The sequence below is a fragment of the Crocodylus siamensis genome, chromosome 3 (genome assembly GCF_052110815.1).
Source record: "Crocodylus siamensis isolate JL-2025a chromosome 3, ASM5211081v1, whole genome shotgun sequence".
NCBI lineage: Eukaryota > Metazoa > Chordata > Crocodylia > Crocodylidae > Crocodylus > Crocodylus siamensis.
This window is the reverse complement of record NC_143397.1, coordinates 237,160,676-237,176,715: the sequence shown is the minus strand read 5'-3', so window position 1 is coordinate 237,176,715 and position 16,040 is coordinate 237,160,676. Positions and strand designations below refer to the sequence as shown.

Genomic DNA, 16,040 nt, shown 5'->3' with positions numbered 1-16,040 from the left:
TGGCTGGTAAATCTGCTGGGGGAGAAGGGGTAAAGGGGGAGGAAAGCAGTTTGGGGGGAGACCGAGGTCCCCGTGGTCAGGGAAGGAGCAGGACTGGCGCTGGGGCAGGCACTGCCCAGCTGGGATGGGGTGTGGGACAGAGCTGCAGCTCATCTGGGAGGGTATGGGGAAGGGGGTGACTCCTGCCACTGTATGCACCCCTGCGGGAGCCATGGAGGGTGTCTGTCCCCTGAATCTGTGCGTGCAGCATGGGCAGATTGCTGCTGTGAGTGGGAGTGGCGCTGGGCTCTTCCCAGTGGGGGTGCTGGGCCAGGGCTGTGCTCGGGGTGGGTGATGGTGATGCTGGGAGGTTGGCCATAGTCATCTCTAAATTCACCATAGCTCCTGTTGAAGCGCTGCCACCACCCACCCCAACCGCAGGCGTGGCCCAGCCCCCACGCCAGGAAGAGCCCAGCACCACCCACACCCCCAAGGCAGCCCACCCTTGCCACATGCACAGATCTGGGGGCCACAGGCCCCCCATGTTTCCCCCAGATGTGTGTGCAGCAACAGGAGCTGCCTCCCTCCTCCCTGCACCCCCTGGATGAGCCGTGGTTCCATCCCAAGCTCTGCTGCGACTGGGCAGTGCCTGCCCCAGCCCCATTCCCTCCCTCACTGCAGGAGCCTTGGTCTGCCCTCCCTCCCATGCCCCTTTCCTTTCCCCTTCTCCCTCATCAGACTTACCAGCTGGATGCTGCTTTCCATGTGCAGTGCTCCTGGCTGCCTACATGCTCTGCTGCAGCTGTGCATGCACACTGAATTTATCGGTGACATTATCAGCCACATTGGCCAAAAAAAGCCGATTGCTGATACTGTCAATTTTCCTTTTATTGTTGCTGATACACTATGGACCAGTTTATCAGTGCACCTGTAGTATAGAGCTTTGATTAATTCATAAATAAGGAAAGAGGCAAAGATCCATGGATGAGCCAAGATGAATCCCTAAAGTCCCTGGATTGTCCAGAGGTTAAGCTTTCTATTGCCTTGAGAGAAATGCTTATACTTAAAAAAATCACTGAATCCTCAGATGAGATTCAAGATGACTGATTGTTGGAACCTGTGTGGCATCTCCCTGCACTTCCTTGTCTGCATTTGTTAAATTTAGATTAGTTGCCAAGGTTCACCTTTCTTTCCTTTCCAACTAACTTGGATTTTTTGTGGAGGAGACTGTATGGGGCTTATTTATTTAGGGTATGTGGTTCGGCATGAAGAGCTTGAAGGCCACCAGGTGGCATAGTAAATAAACACGAGTCAACAATGTGGGACATTGCTTTGAACTTGTCCACAGGGGCATTTGTCATCATTTTGAAGGCCCCATTGGTACAGGTTTGAGGCACAGTGACCCTGTCCAGTTTGAAAATTATTGAGAAGTGCCCAATAATGGCATGGCCAGTTAAACCCTGGTTGACTGACTGTAGGGTCAGATATGACGTGATCGTTGATTGATGCCATCAGGTAAGTAAGGAAAAGTCAAAGGGTTTAGAGGGAGTGGGCTGTGGCAGAATGCCATTTCTGCCTCTCCCTAAACTGTGCTATCAGGCAGATGCCTAATCTGCCAATTTGGTTACCGTGGTCTCTGTAGAGGGCAGACCCCCTTGGCCCCCTCGGTTTCAGGTAACCCTGAGTTGTAGCCTGAGCTGGATATATTCCAGAGGGAAGGAGAAACCTGCTCCCTCTGCCTGTGTGGCCGGCCGGCCTCACACACCTGGCTAGGGGCTTAAAGTCATATTGTTCTATGCGATGTCATCATGACTGGGAGGGGGCTAGAGGGACAGCTTAGTAGAACAGAAGATTTAGTAGAATATCTAAATAGGTTAATATATTTTTAAATTTCAGTCAAAACTTATTTGTAGCAGTACAATTTCCTAATGCTTTGCTGTTTTATAGGGAGTGTCATCTGATTACTGGATAGAAGAAATATTGTGGGTGGGTGACTTGCTTTGACCAGGTTTTGTTGCAAATGGGCATCAGCTATATTGGGAAAATAAAATTTTTAAGGGATGCTGAGAGATTAGGATGAGCTCTCCGTTTTTTTATTTATTTATTGGTTTAATCAAATCTAAATCATGAGAGTCCGCAGATATGACTGTGGTACACACAGAACAGATGATTAAGAAGTTGCTATTTTTTTTATCAGTCACTTTTCAGAGTAGAGCAATTATTACTCCATGTAACTAAAGCACTTGTCAAATATTCTTTGATGTAGCTTTAATTGATCTCCTTACACATTTAAGCACCAGGCAGTATTTCCACTGAAACATGTAAGATTATGAAATATTTCTTATACAATATAGAGTATGATGCACTGAGGTGGGGAGAGAGTATGGATTGGAATTAAAATTGAGCCAGTTGCACTAGCTGCATGGGCTGGGCTTTTACTTCAATAGGCAACTAACTATGTGGGCATAGAATTTTGCCCATGTGAATCAGCTTGTCAGATAACTAATTTACTCAAACCATACAATGGTTAGTTATCTGGGTTATATACCACATTGGCAAAAATGTACATTGTGTACCAGTGCAACTTATTGCTTCCCTAGTTTTTAAGGTTGGCATGAAAGTGTCAAGACTGTTAGGGTCAGCTCGTTATTTCCTGCCGTTCTGGTCTCCCTGCTTACTAATGGCCTGGCCAGGGTGCTCAAGATGCAAAATTCTCAACTCCTATAATTCTGTTGCACATTAATTCTGTTGTGGTTTCTTTAAACACTCCTGTTGCTACCATGTGAACTTCAGGCTTGAAGAGCTGTCATTATTTACGATATTTTGTTGCCAATGTGCCTAACAGCCCTAGTCATGATTTAGGACCATCATGTGCTATGTGTTATACAAACAGGACAAAAAGGACAGTTCCTGCCTCAAAAGGCTTATTATCCAACTATAAAACAAGAGACAAAAGATGTGTACAGAGAGATGGCAAGAATACGTAAACGAGACAATGTTAGCATGATAGTTGGAGCTGGCTTTATCTGTCATCCAAGGGTGCTTGTACATATGATGGTGGGGCCATGTACATATGATAAAAAGTGATAAGAAATCATCATTTGTCTAACATTTCATAGATTTCATAGATGTCATAGACATTAGGGCTGGAAGAGACCTCGGAAGTTCGTGGAGTCCAGCCCCCAGCCCCAGGGGCAGGAAGTCAGCTGGGGTGAAAGGATCCTAGCAAGATAAGCATCCAAATGTCTCTTAAAGAAGTCCAGAGTCGGTGCTTCCACCACCTCTGGCGGCAGTCTGTTCCAGGCCTTTTGGGCTCAGACAGTAAAGAAGTTTTTCCTTATGTCCAGCCTGAAATGGTCTTGGAGGAGTTTGTGACCATTTGACCTTGTCATCCCTTGGGGCGCTCTGGTGAACAGGTGTTCCCCCTGGTCCTTATGTACCCCTTATATACTTACAGGCAGCCACCAGATCCACCCATGAGCCTGCGCTTTTCCAGGCTGAAGAGTCCCGTGGCTCTCAGTCTCCCTTCATAAGGCCTATTTTCTTTCCTTTGATCATGCGCGTGGCTCTCCTCTGGACTCTCTCAAGCTTCTCCACATCCTTTTTAAATTGCAGAGCCCAAAACTGGATGCAGTACTCCAGCTGTGGCCTCACCAAGGCCGAGTACAGCAGGAGGATGACATCCTGGGATTTGCTTGAGAAGCATCTGTGGATGCAAGCCAGAGTTTTGCTCGCTTTACCAGCTGTGACATTGCATTGGTGGCTCATATTCATCTTGTGGTCAGTCGTGACCCCCAAGTCTCTTTCAGCTGTGGTGCTAGCACACGTAGCACTGCCAAGCCTATAAGCGTGCTGGAGGGTTTTTTTCCCAAGGTGGAGTACCTTGCATTTTTCAGTATTGAATGCCATAAGGTTTTTGTTCACCCATTTTCTGAGCCTGTCTAGGTTGGCCTGGATCCCCATCCTATCCTCAGGTGTGGATGCTGTACCCCAAAGTTTGGTGTCATTGGTGAACTTGGCTAGTCCGCTTCTGATACCAATGTCTACATCATTAATAAAGATGTTAAAGAGTATAGGCCCAAGGATGGAGCCTTGGGGGACCGTGCTGGTCACGGCGCACCACGATGATTTACTTCTGTCTATTATCACTCTCTGGATCCAACCTCAGAGCCAGTTCCCCAGCCATCAGACTGTGATGTAGCCGAGGCCGCAGTTGGCCAATTTTTCCATGAAATGATCATGAGACACCAGGCTTTTTTTAAGATCAAAATATATGATGTCAATCTCTTCTCCCTTGTCCAGGTGATACGTCACCTGGTCATAGAAGGAGATGAGATTGATCAGGCAAGACCTACCGACAGCAAACCCTATTCTTCAGGATGTTGCCATCAGCCAGCTTGTCAAGGATGGTCTTTTTGATAATTTTTTCTAAGATATTCTCTGGGATAGAGGTCAGGCTGATAGGCCTGTAGTTCCCCAGATCTACTTTCCTCCCTTTCTTGAACATAGGTACCACATTGGCCTTCTCTGAATCTTCGGGCACTTTGCCCGAGTGCCACCTGTTCTTGAAGATCCGTGCCAGTGGCTGGGCTATGATGCCTGCCAGCTCCTTGAGTACCCTGGGGTGTAAACTGTCAGGGCCAGCTGACTTGAAGGTGTCCAGCCTCTCAAGGTATTCCTTAACCATGGTCTACATTGATGAAGGGTAACAATTCTTCTTTACCCTGGCTGTCCCATAATATACTGAGCAGAGCTGTACCTTGGAGCTGGTGAAAAACAGATGCAAAATACCCATTAAGCAGTTTAGCTTTTTCCTGCGTGTCGGTTGTCATTTGTCCCATATGGTTTAGCAGGGGTCCAGTGTTACCCTTGCTTTTCCTCTGGCTCACCACATATCTAAAAAAGGATTTTTTATTGTCTTTGATATGTGTAGCGAGTTGGAGTTCAGTCACAGTCTTGGCTTTCCTAGTTCGCTCCCTACAAGTCTGGACCAGTACAGACTACTCATCCTTTGAGGTAGATCCAGTCTTCCATCCTTTATAGGTCTTTCTTTTTAGATGCAGAAAGTCCACAGTTTCCTCTGAGATGGGATAGACATTGCTTGTGCTTTCAGGGTTGCTCTCTTGAGGAGCAACCAGTCATCCTGAGCTCCCTTCCCCTTTGGGTCGTGGTCCCTTAGGGCCTCACTAACAAGTCTCCTGAGCTTGTCAAAGTCAATTTTCCTGACGTCGAAGACTTCAGCATTGCTGACTGACTTACCAGCTTTGTGGTGGATAGTGAAAGTGATCAGCTCATGGTCACTTTCTCCCAGCTTCCCTTCAGTCATTAGGTCACTGACTAGATCTTCCTGTGTTGCCAGTACCAGGTCGAGCAGCACTTTGCCTCTTGTCAGTCCGTAGATTTCATGAGTCAGATAGAGGTTGTCCACGCACGTGAGGAAGCTTTGCAGCTGTTTGGATTTGGCTGAGTACTCTCTTCTCACGAGATGTCTGGGTAGTTGAAGTCTCCCATGACAACCATGGACTGGGAGTGTGTAGCCTCAGCCAGGTCCTTGGCGAATTCCTTGTCGAGCTCTTGATCCTGATTAGGAGGTTGGTAATTGACTCCTACCATTGTGTCCCCTGTGCCGTGTTCACCATGGATTTTAACCCACAGAGTCTCCAGTTGTCCATCCTGATGCCAATGTCGGCTTGTAGGGACGAGTAGTTTTCCTTGACATAGACAGCTACACCCCCACTCCTTTTGTCTACACGATTTCTCCTGTACAAGGTATAGCCGTCTATACCTGTGGCCCAATCACAGGTGGAGTCCCACCAGATCTCTGTTATCCCTATGAGGTCATAGTCATTCTTGTTTAGCAGGAGGACCAGTCCTTGCTTATTCCCCAAGCTCCTGGCATTGGTGTACAGGCACGTAAGTGTCCCATTGGAGGCCCTAGTGCTCCCTACACATCGCTCTGGGGCTGGAATAGGGGTGGGTTTCCTTGAGTGCCTTAGCCTGCTGGATTCGCATAAGTTGCCCAGTGGGCTTGCTGTGGCAGTAATCATCCCCATCCCCTGGCGGGCTTAGTTTAAAGCCTGGTTGAGCAGGTCAGCCATTCTGGCGGAGAAGAGCCTCCTCCCCAGCGCAGTGAGGTGGAGGCTGTCTCTTCCCAGCAGACCACTGCCTCTCTCACCAAAGAGTGGACTGTGATCATGGAAGCTGAAGCCTTCATGATGACACCAGCACTGCAGTCTTTGGTTAACTACCTCGATCCTCCTCTCCCTCCTCAGCCCATAACCCAGAACCAGGAAGATCAAGGAAAACACCACCTGCACCCCTTAAGCCCTGCTCCCAAAACCTTGTAGCCTCTCATGACCTGGCTGGGATTGCTCTGAGCCATGTCGTTCATGCCCATCTGGGTAAGGAGCATAGGGTAGTGGTCGGTGGGCCGAATGAGCTTTGGGATCTTCTCGACTATGTCCCAGATACGGGCTCTGGGGAGGCAGCAGACCTCCCAGGCTAAGGGGTCAAGGCGGCAGATTGTGCCCTCAGTCCCCCTTTGGAGGGAGTCTCCCACAACAGCCGCTGTACATGTGGCCTTAGGGAAAGCAGGGACAGTAGCTGTGAATGAACCTCTGTTGCCTGCAAGAGCTGGCAGCTCTGCAGGCTCTACTGGGGCTGCAAGAGGTTCATACCTGTTGCAAAGCTCTACAGGGGAAGGGACCCTGGTGCAGCGGGCCTTGGGGCTGTTGACTACCTTGGTCCACGCCGGAGGGCAGGGAGCAGCTGCAAGCAGACCTGGACAGGTTAGACAAGTGGGCAGAAAACAACAGAATGCAGTTCAACAAGGAGAAATGCAAAGTGCTGCATCGAGGGAGGAAAAATGTCCAGCACACCTACAGCCTAGGAAATGACCTGCTGGGTGGCACGGAAGTGGAAAGGGATCTTGGAGTCCTAGTGGACTCCAAGATGAACATGAGTCGGCAGTGTGACGAAACCATCAGAAAAGCCAATGGCACTTTATCGTGCATCAGCAGATGCATGACAAATGGGTCCAAGGAGGTGATACTTCCCCTCTATCAGGCGCTGGTCAGACCGCAGCTGGAGTACTGCGTGCAATTTTGGGTGCCGCACTTCACGAAGGATGCGGATAATCTGGAGAGGGTCCAGAGAAGGGCCACTCGTATGGTTAAGGGCCTGCAGGCCAAGCCCTACGAGGAGAGACTAGAGAAACTGGACCTTTTCAGCCTCCGCAAGAGAAGGTTGAGAGGCGACCTGGTGGCTGCCTATAAGTTCATCAGGGGGGCACAGAAGGGAATTGGTGAGTATTTATTCACCAAGGCCCCCCCGGGGGTTACAAGAAATAATGGCCACAAGCTAGAAGAGAGCAGATTTAGATTGGATATTAGGAGGAACTTCTTCACAGTTCGAGTGGCCAAGGTCTGGAACGGGCTCCCAAGGGAGGTGGTGCTCTCCCCTACCCTGGGGGTCTTCAAGCGAAGGCTAGATGTGTATCTAGCTGGGGTAATGTAGGCCCAGCACTCTTTCCTGCTTATGCAGGGGGTCGGACTCGATGATCTATTGAGGTCCCTTCCGACCCTAGCATCTATGAATCTATGAATCTATGAACCCCCTGGCTGGACAGTATGGGAGATACTTGAGTCCTCTCTTGTCCTGGAAGGTGACCTTGGTCTACCCTCAGCCTCCAGGGGGTGAAAGGCCTGGCGGTAGGGGTTTATTTCCTGCTCACCATCCCTGATGGCATCCAGTCTGTGGACTGTGGCCTGGAGCTCCTCTATCTGGCGCCTCAGAGACTCCAGAGCAGACCTTGCAAGGGGAGGTGGCCATGCTCCTGGTCCCATGTGCCTGGAAACATGCCAGGCAGCCCCTGTAGCCACAAGCCAGAGGCTCCATCTGCGTGGAGCCCAGAACCGCGGGCTCTGTCTGCGGGGAGACCTCAGAAGTGCCAGAGGGGGAGGCCGCAGACTCTGAGGGGACCCTTGGGGTGCAGCGTGTGCCCATCCGCATTGTGCCACTGGTAGTTTGGTGTCTATATGGTGTTACCATGTACACATGCACAGGGTTTTTTTGTGTGTAAAAATGTCTTTGAGCGTGGCAACTTAGACCACCTCTGATGTATTTTATATTGATTGGGGCAAATTGTCCCGTTGAGGGTTTAAAAAAAAATATGCACGTGTACATGTCATGGATATGCTGGTGGGGACAATGCATGGGATGCTGGAAGCCCAGGCATGCTCAGGGCAGCTTGGGTTTGGTGGGTTTCCAGCACCTTGTGCACCATCCTAGCTGCCTTCTCTGGCTACCAGCACACCCAGCTGCCTTCCCACACTGCCCCATGGGCAAGCCAGCCCATTGCTGGCAGGCCATCACTGTTCCATAACAGTGACAGAAGCCCCTAAATTGAAATGGTGGGTCTCAGTTAAAAACCCACAGATTAAAAACTCACCGTTTCAGTTTAGGGAAACTAAAGCTCCCCCTTCACATGTACAGGTGCCCCTAGATGCACATCTCTGCAGCAGTGAGGAGACGGGGGTGGATTTTAGTGTAGCAGAGAGGCTGATGGGGCCTAAGTTTATAAAGCATTGTCTGCAGAAACACAAGACATCACAAGGGAGAAGTGTTTGAGGAAGATAATGAGGGAGCTTTGAAGAAGTTTGTGAAGCTTGTTCAAATTTTAAATTTAACAAGTTGACACCGAAGTCCAGCTTCACAGGCTGATTTGAGTCATTGTCTCAATTAGAGATAAGTAGGATGAGGATAGTTTGTGGAGGGCCACTGAAGTGAATAAACTAATGTTTGTGGTGTGCTAGAGAAAGAGAAGCAAGTGGAGGGATGCAAAGAGAGGAGCGACCTGCTCAAAGTGACAGGTTAGAAAATGTTTTTTGCGTCGCCATTCTGAACGGATGCATGTGGGACAGGACTGCATTTGTCAAAGCAGGAGAAAGGATGTTGAATAATAGAAATGTGAAGATGATTATATACTTTGACTTTAGCAAGGCTTTTGATACTGTCTCCCTCAATGTTCTTGCAAGTGAGGTGAGGGAAGTATGGGTTAGATCAGTGGTTTCCAAACTTTTTTGGTCGCGAACCCCTATCAGTAAAAAATTTTTGAGCATGCACCCCCAATATATGTATATTTATATAAATATAAACAGAAGTTCTAATATTTTCTTCCCGCACCTCAGTGGATCATCTTGTGCACCCCCTGGGGTGCGTGCACGGCACTTTGGAGACCACTGGGTTAGATGAATGGACTGTAAGATGAATAGAAAACTGGCTGGATTGTCAAGCTCAAAGGTTGGTAATCAGTGGCTCAATATCTAGCTGGCAGCCACGTTGAAGTGAAGGAGCCCAGGGGTCAGTATTGGGGCTGGTTTTGTTCAATTTCTTGAAGACCTGGAAGATGGCATAGAGCACACCCTCAGCAAGTTTGCAGATGACACCAAGCTGGGGGGAGTAGTAGATACAGTGGCAGGTAGGGCTAGGATTCAGAGAGACCTCAACAATTTGGAGGATTGGGCCGAAAGAAATCTCATGAATTTCAACAAGAACAAGTACAAAGTCTTGCACTTAGGAGGGAACAGTCCCATGCACTGGTACAGGCTGGGGGCTGACTGGATGGGCAGCAGTTCTGCAGAAAAGGACCTGGGGGTTACAGTGGACAATAGGCTGAATATGAGCCAGCAGTGTGCCCTTATTGCCAAGAAGGCTAACGGCGTACTGGGCTGCACTGGTAGGTGTGTTACCAGCAGATTGAGGGAAGTGATTCTTCCCCTGTATTTGTGAGTGATTCTTCCCCAGTGGTGAGGCCACATCTGCAGTACTGTGTTCAGTTTTGGGCCCCCCAGTACAGAAAGGATGTGGACCAATTGGAAAGAGTCCAGTGGAGGGCATTAAAAATGGTGAGGGAGCTGGGGTATATGGCTTCTGAGGAGAGGCTGAGGGAACTGGGCATATTTAGTCTGGAGGAGAAGACTGAGGAGGGATTTAATAGCAGCCTTTAACTACCTGAAGGGGGTTCAAAAGAGGATGGAGCTGGACTCTTCTCAGTGGTGACAGATGACAGAACAAGGAGCAGTGGTCTCAAGTTGCAGCAAGGGAAGTTTAATTTAGATATTAGGAAGACGCATTCTAACTAGAAGGGTAGTAAAGCATGGATGGGAACAGGTTACCTAGAGAGGTTGCGGTATCTCCATCTGTGGAGGCTTTTCAAACCTGGGTTGACAAAGCCTCGGCTGGGATGAGCCAGCTGGGTCTGGTCCTGCTTTGAGCAGTGGGTTGGACTAAATGACCTCCTGAGGTCTCTTCCAATCCTAATTTTCTGTGATTCTCTGAGTAGCTGTGTGGGTATGTAGGAAAGCCTGGCTGTATATTACGTTACACAGAAAGTTCACTTGCAAGGCTGAGGTTCTTCCAGGGTGGAGCCCTCAATTACTGGAGAATCTGAAGCTTTTTATTGGTGAGAATCTGCTAAATCTCATTCTGGTGCCTGGAACCGTGTGAGGAGCAGCGAGGACAGGGTGAGAGAGCTTCAGTGGAGAGCCAAAACAAGAAATTGAGGGTAGGGTGTTGCAGACACACAGTTCTTTGCAGGAGCCGCCAGCAAGTTGGAGGAGCAGAGACAGCCCCTCCTCCAGACCTGCCAAACTTCCATTTCGCATCACATCATCCCCAGAAAGAGGTTTTACCTTTGTGCTTTGTTCAGTTGATTCTGCAGTTTTTGGAGAAACAATGGCAAATTCTCAGTTCACAAAAGCCCTCTTCTGCATTCCAGTTAAACCCAGTTTGGACGGTGCTTAATCTTCATGTTCAGGAGAGGAGACATCTGCGGAGGGCTTAGCATCAACCTTGACCAGCTAAACAAGATAAATGGTATTCCCCTTCCCTGTGTTGATTTTAGGAAAAGGTTGAGTTAGCTATTGCCTATCTAACCTTGATCTCATTCCCTGCTCCAGACAAAGCCTGAGAGGGAGAGAAACTAACCTGAACTGAAGATTAAGAGGGAGGAAAATAATCTATCCCTGTGGTGTCTGAGCAAATAGATGGAATTGACTTATTTATTCTGAGTCTCCTGTGTGTGGAGACAGTAGATAATAGATCAATGCAAGCAACTATACTTCCCTAGATAGTCTCTGTGTGGGTGCAAGTGTGTCAGACTATGGGGTTGTACTGGCGATGAACAAAGGAAGTAGTGGCTATCTGGGGACTTGAGAAATAAGATACATTTGCTTTTCTAAATGAGTCCCTTTTATGCTATTCTTACGTTAAATGATGATGGAATACATTCAGTGCAGCATTTGCTTACTTTGTGTTCAGTCTCTTAACTGTTTAGCAATTTAAGTTGGTGGTAAGTAATAAGCAAACAAAATAAAGCAACTCTATTCCCTCCAACCTCCAAAATGGCAAACTAAAAATTGTTTGTCCATTCTAGTATCAGCAGCTTTGCAATGGGGTTGTTCTGAGCACCTTGTTTTGCTTGGAAGAAGCTTCCTCTTTCCAATGAAAAGCTACTGGAAGCTGAATCTGCCTTGTGCATAATTGCTAGTACCACTTATTTTCCTCCTTTTCATCATGAAAGATCCTTTTATATAGCATGAACAGCACAAACATTATTTACTCTTGAAAGGACAATGGGTAGGACTGAAGCAGCATACTGTAGCATGTTTTTTTTTCTTTAACTCCATCGGGGTGACTTCATGCCTACATGTAGTCATCAAATACTGGATCCTCCCCACTATGTGTGATGTAGGTTAGTAAATCAACATGATAATGAAGAGGCATTCTTTTGCTTTTCAAATTGTATTGTCTTTGGGCTGTTCAGAAAAAAAAACCCTGGAAAAAGGCAGAAGTAACTGAAATCCATGGGAAAATCTCCAGAATTGGAATGCTACCTGAGGCAGTATTAGCTTCCACTGTGCTCTTTGTGACTCTCCTCTTCAAAGAAGCAGAGCACACACAGATGGGAGCTGGCAGTCTGAGCCTGCATAAACATTGGTCCTAGTGAGCTCCTGAAGTGGATGCACAAAAATTGCAAGGGAGGATGAATGAATCTGTCTGTGCTGCTAGGGAAGATCTGTAGGATTGGGTGCCTGGCTCTTTGCAGATCCTGGGGTTTCTATTTATGGTGTCACTCCAGACTCATTGCATGGCCCTGCTGCTTTCCTGGACCAGGGTGAGTCGGGGGAGAATACAGCTGCACTGGTGTCAGAATTTTTGCAATGATTTGGTCTTTTCTGTTTGCCTTTTGTGCAGGAGGGGAACATATATCTGCTGTTAGGCCAGCCTGTCTCTGCCTGATTCTCTGCATCTCATTTTACCTTTCTGTGATTTGAGGGTAGACCAGCGAAGTCTTTTTTAAGTACTTCTTTGTTTTGGGTGGATAGATACATTTTAGGAGAGATCAGAGAAGGTTCTTGTGTTGTAGCACATATGACCTGATTTAATCAGAAATTGATACCTGTTTAAAACACTTCCTCAAGAATTTAGGAGACCAAAAGAGTCTCTTAAATTCTACACTGCAGCAGATTGGCAGGGTTTAACACTATCCACAGAGAAGCAAAGCAGCCAGATCAGGTGAATCCTATTAGCTTCAGTGTAGGAGTAAAAAATCTTTTTCTTTTTTCCTGTAAGACATAGAAAGGGACCATGCACAGAAAAACCTCTAGGAACAGCTAAGCTCGGGAGGCTTATTTCTGTTGTTGTTGTGTATGGTAACAATAAATCAAAATTGTAGAAGGGGGCAAATCTGGACCAGACCCAGAACATCTTCCGAGTCAGAAGTTAAGAAATGCCAGTATGAAAAGTATCAAGATTTAAATTTAAATGTTTGGTTTATGCCTGGGAAAACAGGCAGAAAGGAAAAGAATGGCTTAGAATAGTTACTTGTCATCTTGCTTAAGAGTGGTTAAGGGATGATGCTAGAAGTATTAGTCTTGCTGACTTCCTCCCCCCCGAAATTTCTAGCTAACCCATAAAACTGCTTTTTACCAGGAAAAGCAAAAAAACCCCCAAACGTCCCCAAACACAGAAGAAATTAGCAGTATCAGGGTTTAAAAAAAGGACTCTCTCGTGAGAACTAGAGTGTGTGGGTGTAAGAGGAAATTAGATATGCCTTTGATCCCATAAGGGGATGGTAAATTTTAGGTCAGGTATTCATGCTTATAGCCTGCTGTCTTTTTAAAATTCCTTCTTCTGGGTGCTTTGGGCTCACTGGTAAAATAAATGGTGCTCTGGTTTTAGGAAGTTTGTCATTGTCTACCGCTAGTTACATCTGGGGCGGGCAATTATTTTGGGCGGAGGGCTGTTTACTGAGTTTTGGCAAGCCATCGAGGACCGCATGTCAGGCAGCCAGGAGCTGATAAATATGAATTTTCTTAATTTTTGGGGGGGGCCCGCGGGTTGGCTAGAACGACCTAGAGGGTCGCATCTGCCCCCACCCTGGTCTGCATTTTGCCCACCCTTTAGTTACATGCTCCCTAAGGGGAGAACTGCAGGTATTTGGACTTGGACACAATGCAGGTAGGGGCACAAAGTCTGACACCTCAGAGACCAGAAAGGGGACAGAAGCATAGCTAATACTGTGGCTGTGATCATTGCTGATTACTTCCTTAAAAAAAGGTCTTTTTCTCTGTTTAATAAAGGCAGGCTGATTTGGAAGGAAATGTGTTCCAGGTGTCTTCCATGCCAAAGCTTTGAATTAAATGGGTTCTAACAAAGTCCAAACAACATAGCTTTGAACATAGCCAGATCTTCTGAAGCCTCTTTTGTTCCTGTGTGATTCAAATCAAGACAGCAGTTGCATGAATTTGCACTAATATATCTGTTAAAGAAGAATGTGATCATTTGAATAGGCGATGAAACATTTTCCCCAAGCAGATTATGAGTAACTACTGTCTGCAGTACAACTACAACTAGATTAAAAAAGCCTGAACAAATAGGGGTTTCACTAGGGAGAATGATAGAGGTTCAAATAAGGACAGGCCCTGGAGTGGCAGTGATTTACCCAGTTTACCCAGTCTACTTTTGAATTTTTCAGCTGTTTCCAGACTAACATGTCATGTGTGTAGACCTGGATATGTAGATCTGCTCTCAGAATTTGGGCTCTGACCATTTTAGTCTTGTTGCCTGTGACAGATTTTTCAAGCTGATTTTAACATTAGGTAGAGATAAGAACAGTAGGAAATACAGAAGACAAAGCTAGCAGTGTGTAGGGCTGACAAAAATAGGAGAGCTTTTGATTTTAATTCTCCATTCTTTTTTCCATAGTGGCTTTTCAGTTTTTTTCTTGTAGGGAAATATATGGAAGTTATGTTTGCATCTAAAGGAAGATTGGACCACTAATTATAAATATGGCTATAAAAATAATACAGTGATGCAGAAAAATAGGCTGTTGAAATACTTGCTTACATAAAAAGGAGGAGTTTATTATCAGTTTCTATGAAAATCTGCATGTTTGTTAGAGATGGCATTAAGGCAAATGTCTTTGTAAATACTGGGGCTGGATAATTTCAGAAACAAAAACAATTAAACTGTCATCTGAATTCTAAATGGCACTGCATGCATCTGGGTGTTTCTTTTTCTGGTTGTGTGTCATTACAGCGGTGTGATTAGCACACACCCTACTGAATGTTCTGTGAGGTGCTAAGGACCTTCCATTTGTTCATAGGGTGTAAGTGTTAATTTACAGCAGGGCAAAGAACTGAAGGGAAGACAATTACCTGTGTAAGTCACTTTCATTCATAGCAGCTGCTTTTCTGATTTGGTTTGCATGCACCATATATTTTCCCCACATTAATCTTATGATACTGCAGTAAGTAGAAACTGAAATAGAAAAAAATAACTCATTTTTGAAAAAGTGGAAACCATTTTCCATCGTAACTGGCCATGTCTGAGTGATAATGTGGGACTGGATTATCCAGTAAGAAGAGGGCTTCTGAAATTATAGAGAATGCTCAAAGATGCCATTAGATACAGTACAATACAATAACTTCAATATTGACTGTTCTTTTTCTCTGGAAATATCCTCACTCCATGTCAAGCTACACTAAAATTACCTTGATCAGATATAATCTTAGCTACTTGTGCAGTTCTCTGTACTAAATGATAAATATTTTCTACATTAGAATGTTTTTGTTCCTTCCTATGTAGCATTCTCTCTAAGCTATATTTGTTATATTGTCCCCAGCTATCCATTGCAGTCTGAATCCAAATGGTATTGATCATCCTGTCCACACAGAAGGCATTAACCTCCCACTTGAAGGTGAAGGAGTGGAGTCACTCTCGGTTAAGAACGACAGTACCCAGAAGGTACCTGAGTCCAAAGAGACACCCAAAAGAGAGCAAGCAGAACCAGAAACTTCAAAGGTAGGAATTATTGGATCCAGAGATGTGGGTTTTCCAGAAAATTTTGAATTTGGAAAATTTTCCAATGCCCTAAATAGAGTATGATCTGATTTAGCATGTTTATTTGACTTGTATTTAGTAAACAAACCTAAAAAAGTACCCTCATGTTAACGTTATGTCCCAATAGCAACGAGTATTTGAACTGAAATAGTTGATTAGGAAAAAAAATAAATAGAGCACACTTAATGTGGTTTAAATGTTACATTCAAACAAATTCAAAGCCTTATGTGGAAAGAAAATATTTTTATTGGAATACTTGTAAAAATAGTGCACAATAGCATGTACGTTGTTTGTTTAAATTTAAGAAAAAAACCAAAGGCACTGAAAACTGTTGACACACTAATTTTAGCACACCCAAAGAACTGTGCATGATATGCCATGGCTGTCCACTCATCTACTTCAGCAGAGTTTAACTCTTCCACTGAGGCCATTGTAGCACCTCCAGTCTCACTGTCACTATCTGGAGAATCACTTGCACTACTTATTAGTTCCATTTCAGAATCAGATTGAGGAAAGTCTGATTCAGAACTACTTGAACCACTTTCTCTTTTGCTAAAGGATGGCTTTACCAATGAGTCTATGGGCAAGGGCAGTGTATCATCACACTGCATCTTCTTCACTAATTGTGCTTCTGACTGATTCTCCAGAAGCAAGAG

General features: G+C 45.9%; 1 protein-coding gene across 3 annotated transcripts in view; it reads left to right on the top strand.

Moving 5' to 3' along the window:
• Positions 1 to 16,040, top strand: part of SAMD12 (sterile alpha motif domain containing 12) — a 292,935-nt gene that overhangs the window by 17,690 nt on the left and 259,205 nt on the right. For all 3 annotated transcript variants that reach the window (XM_090040546.1, XM_090040545.1, XM_090040544.1), the window contains exon 2: positions 15,167 to 15,345. In XM_090040546.1, the coding sequence (XP_089896672.1) occupies positions 15,167 to 15,345 (179 nt within the window). The remainder of the gene's footprint in view (positions 1 to 15,166; positions 15,346 to 16,040) is intronic.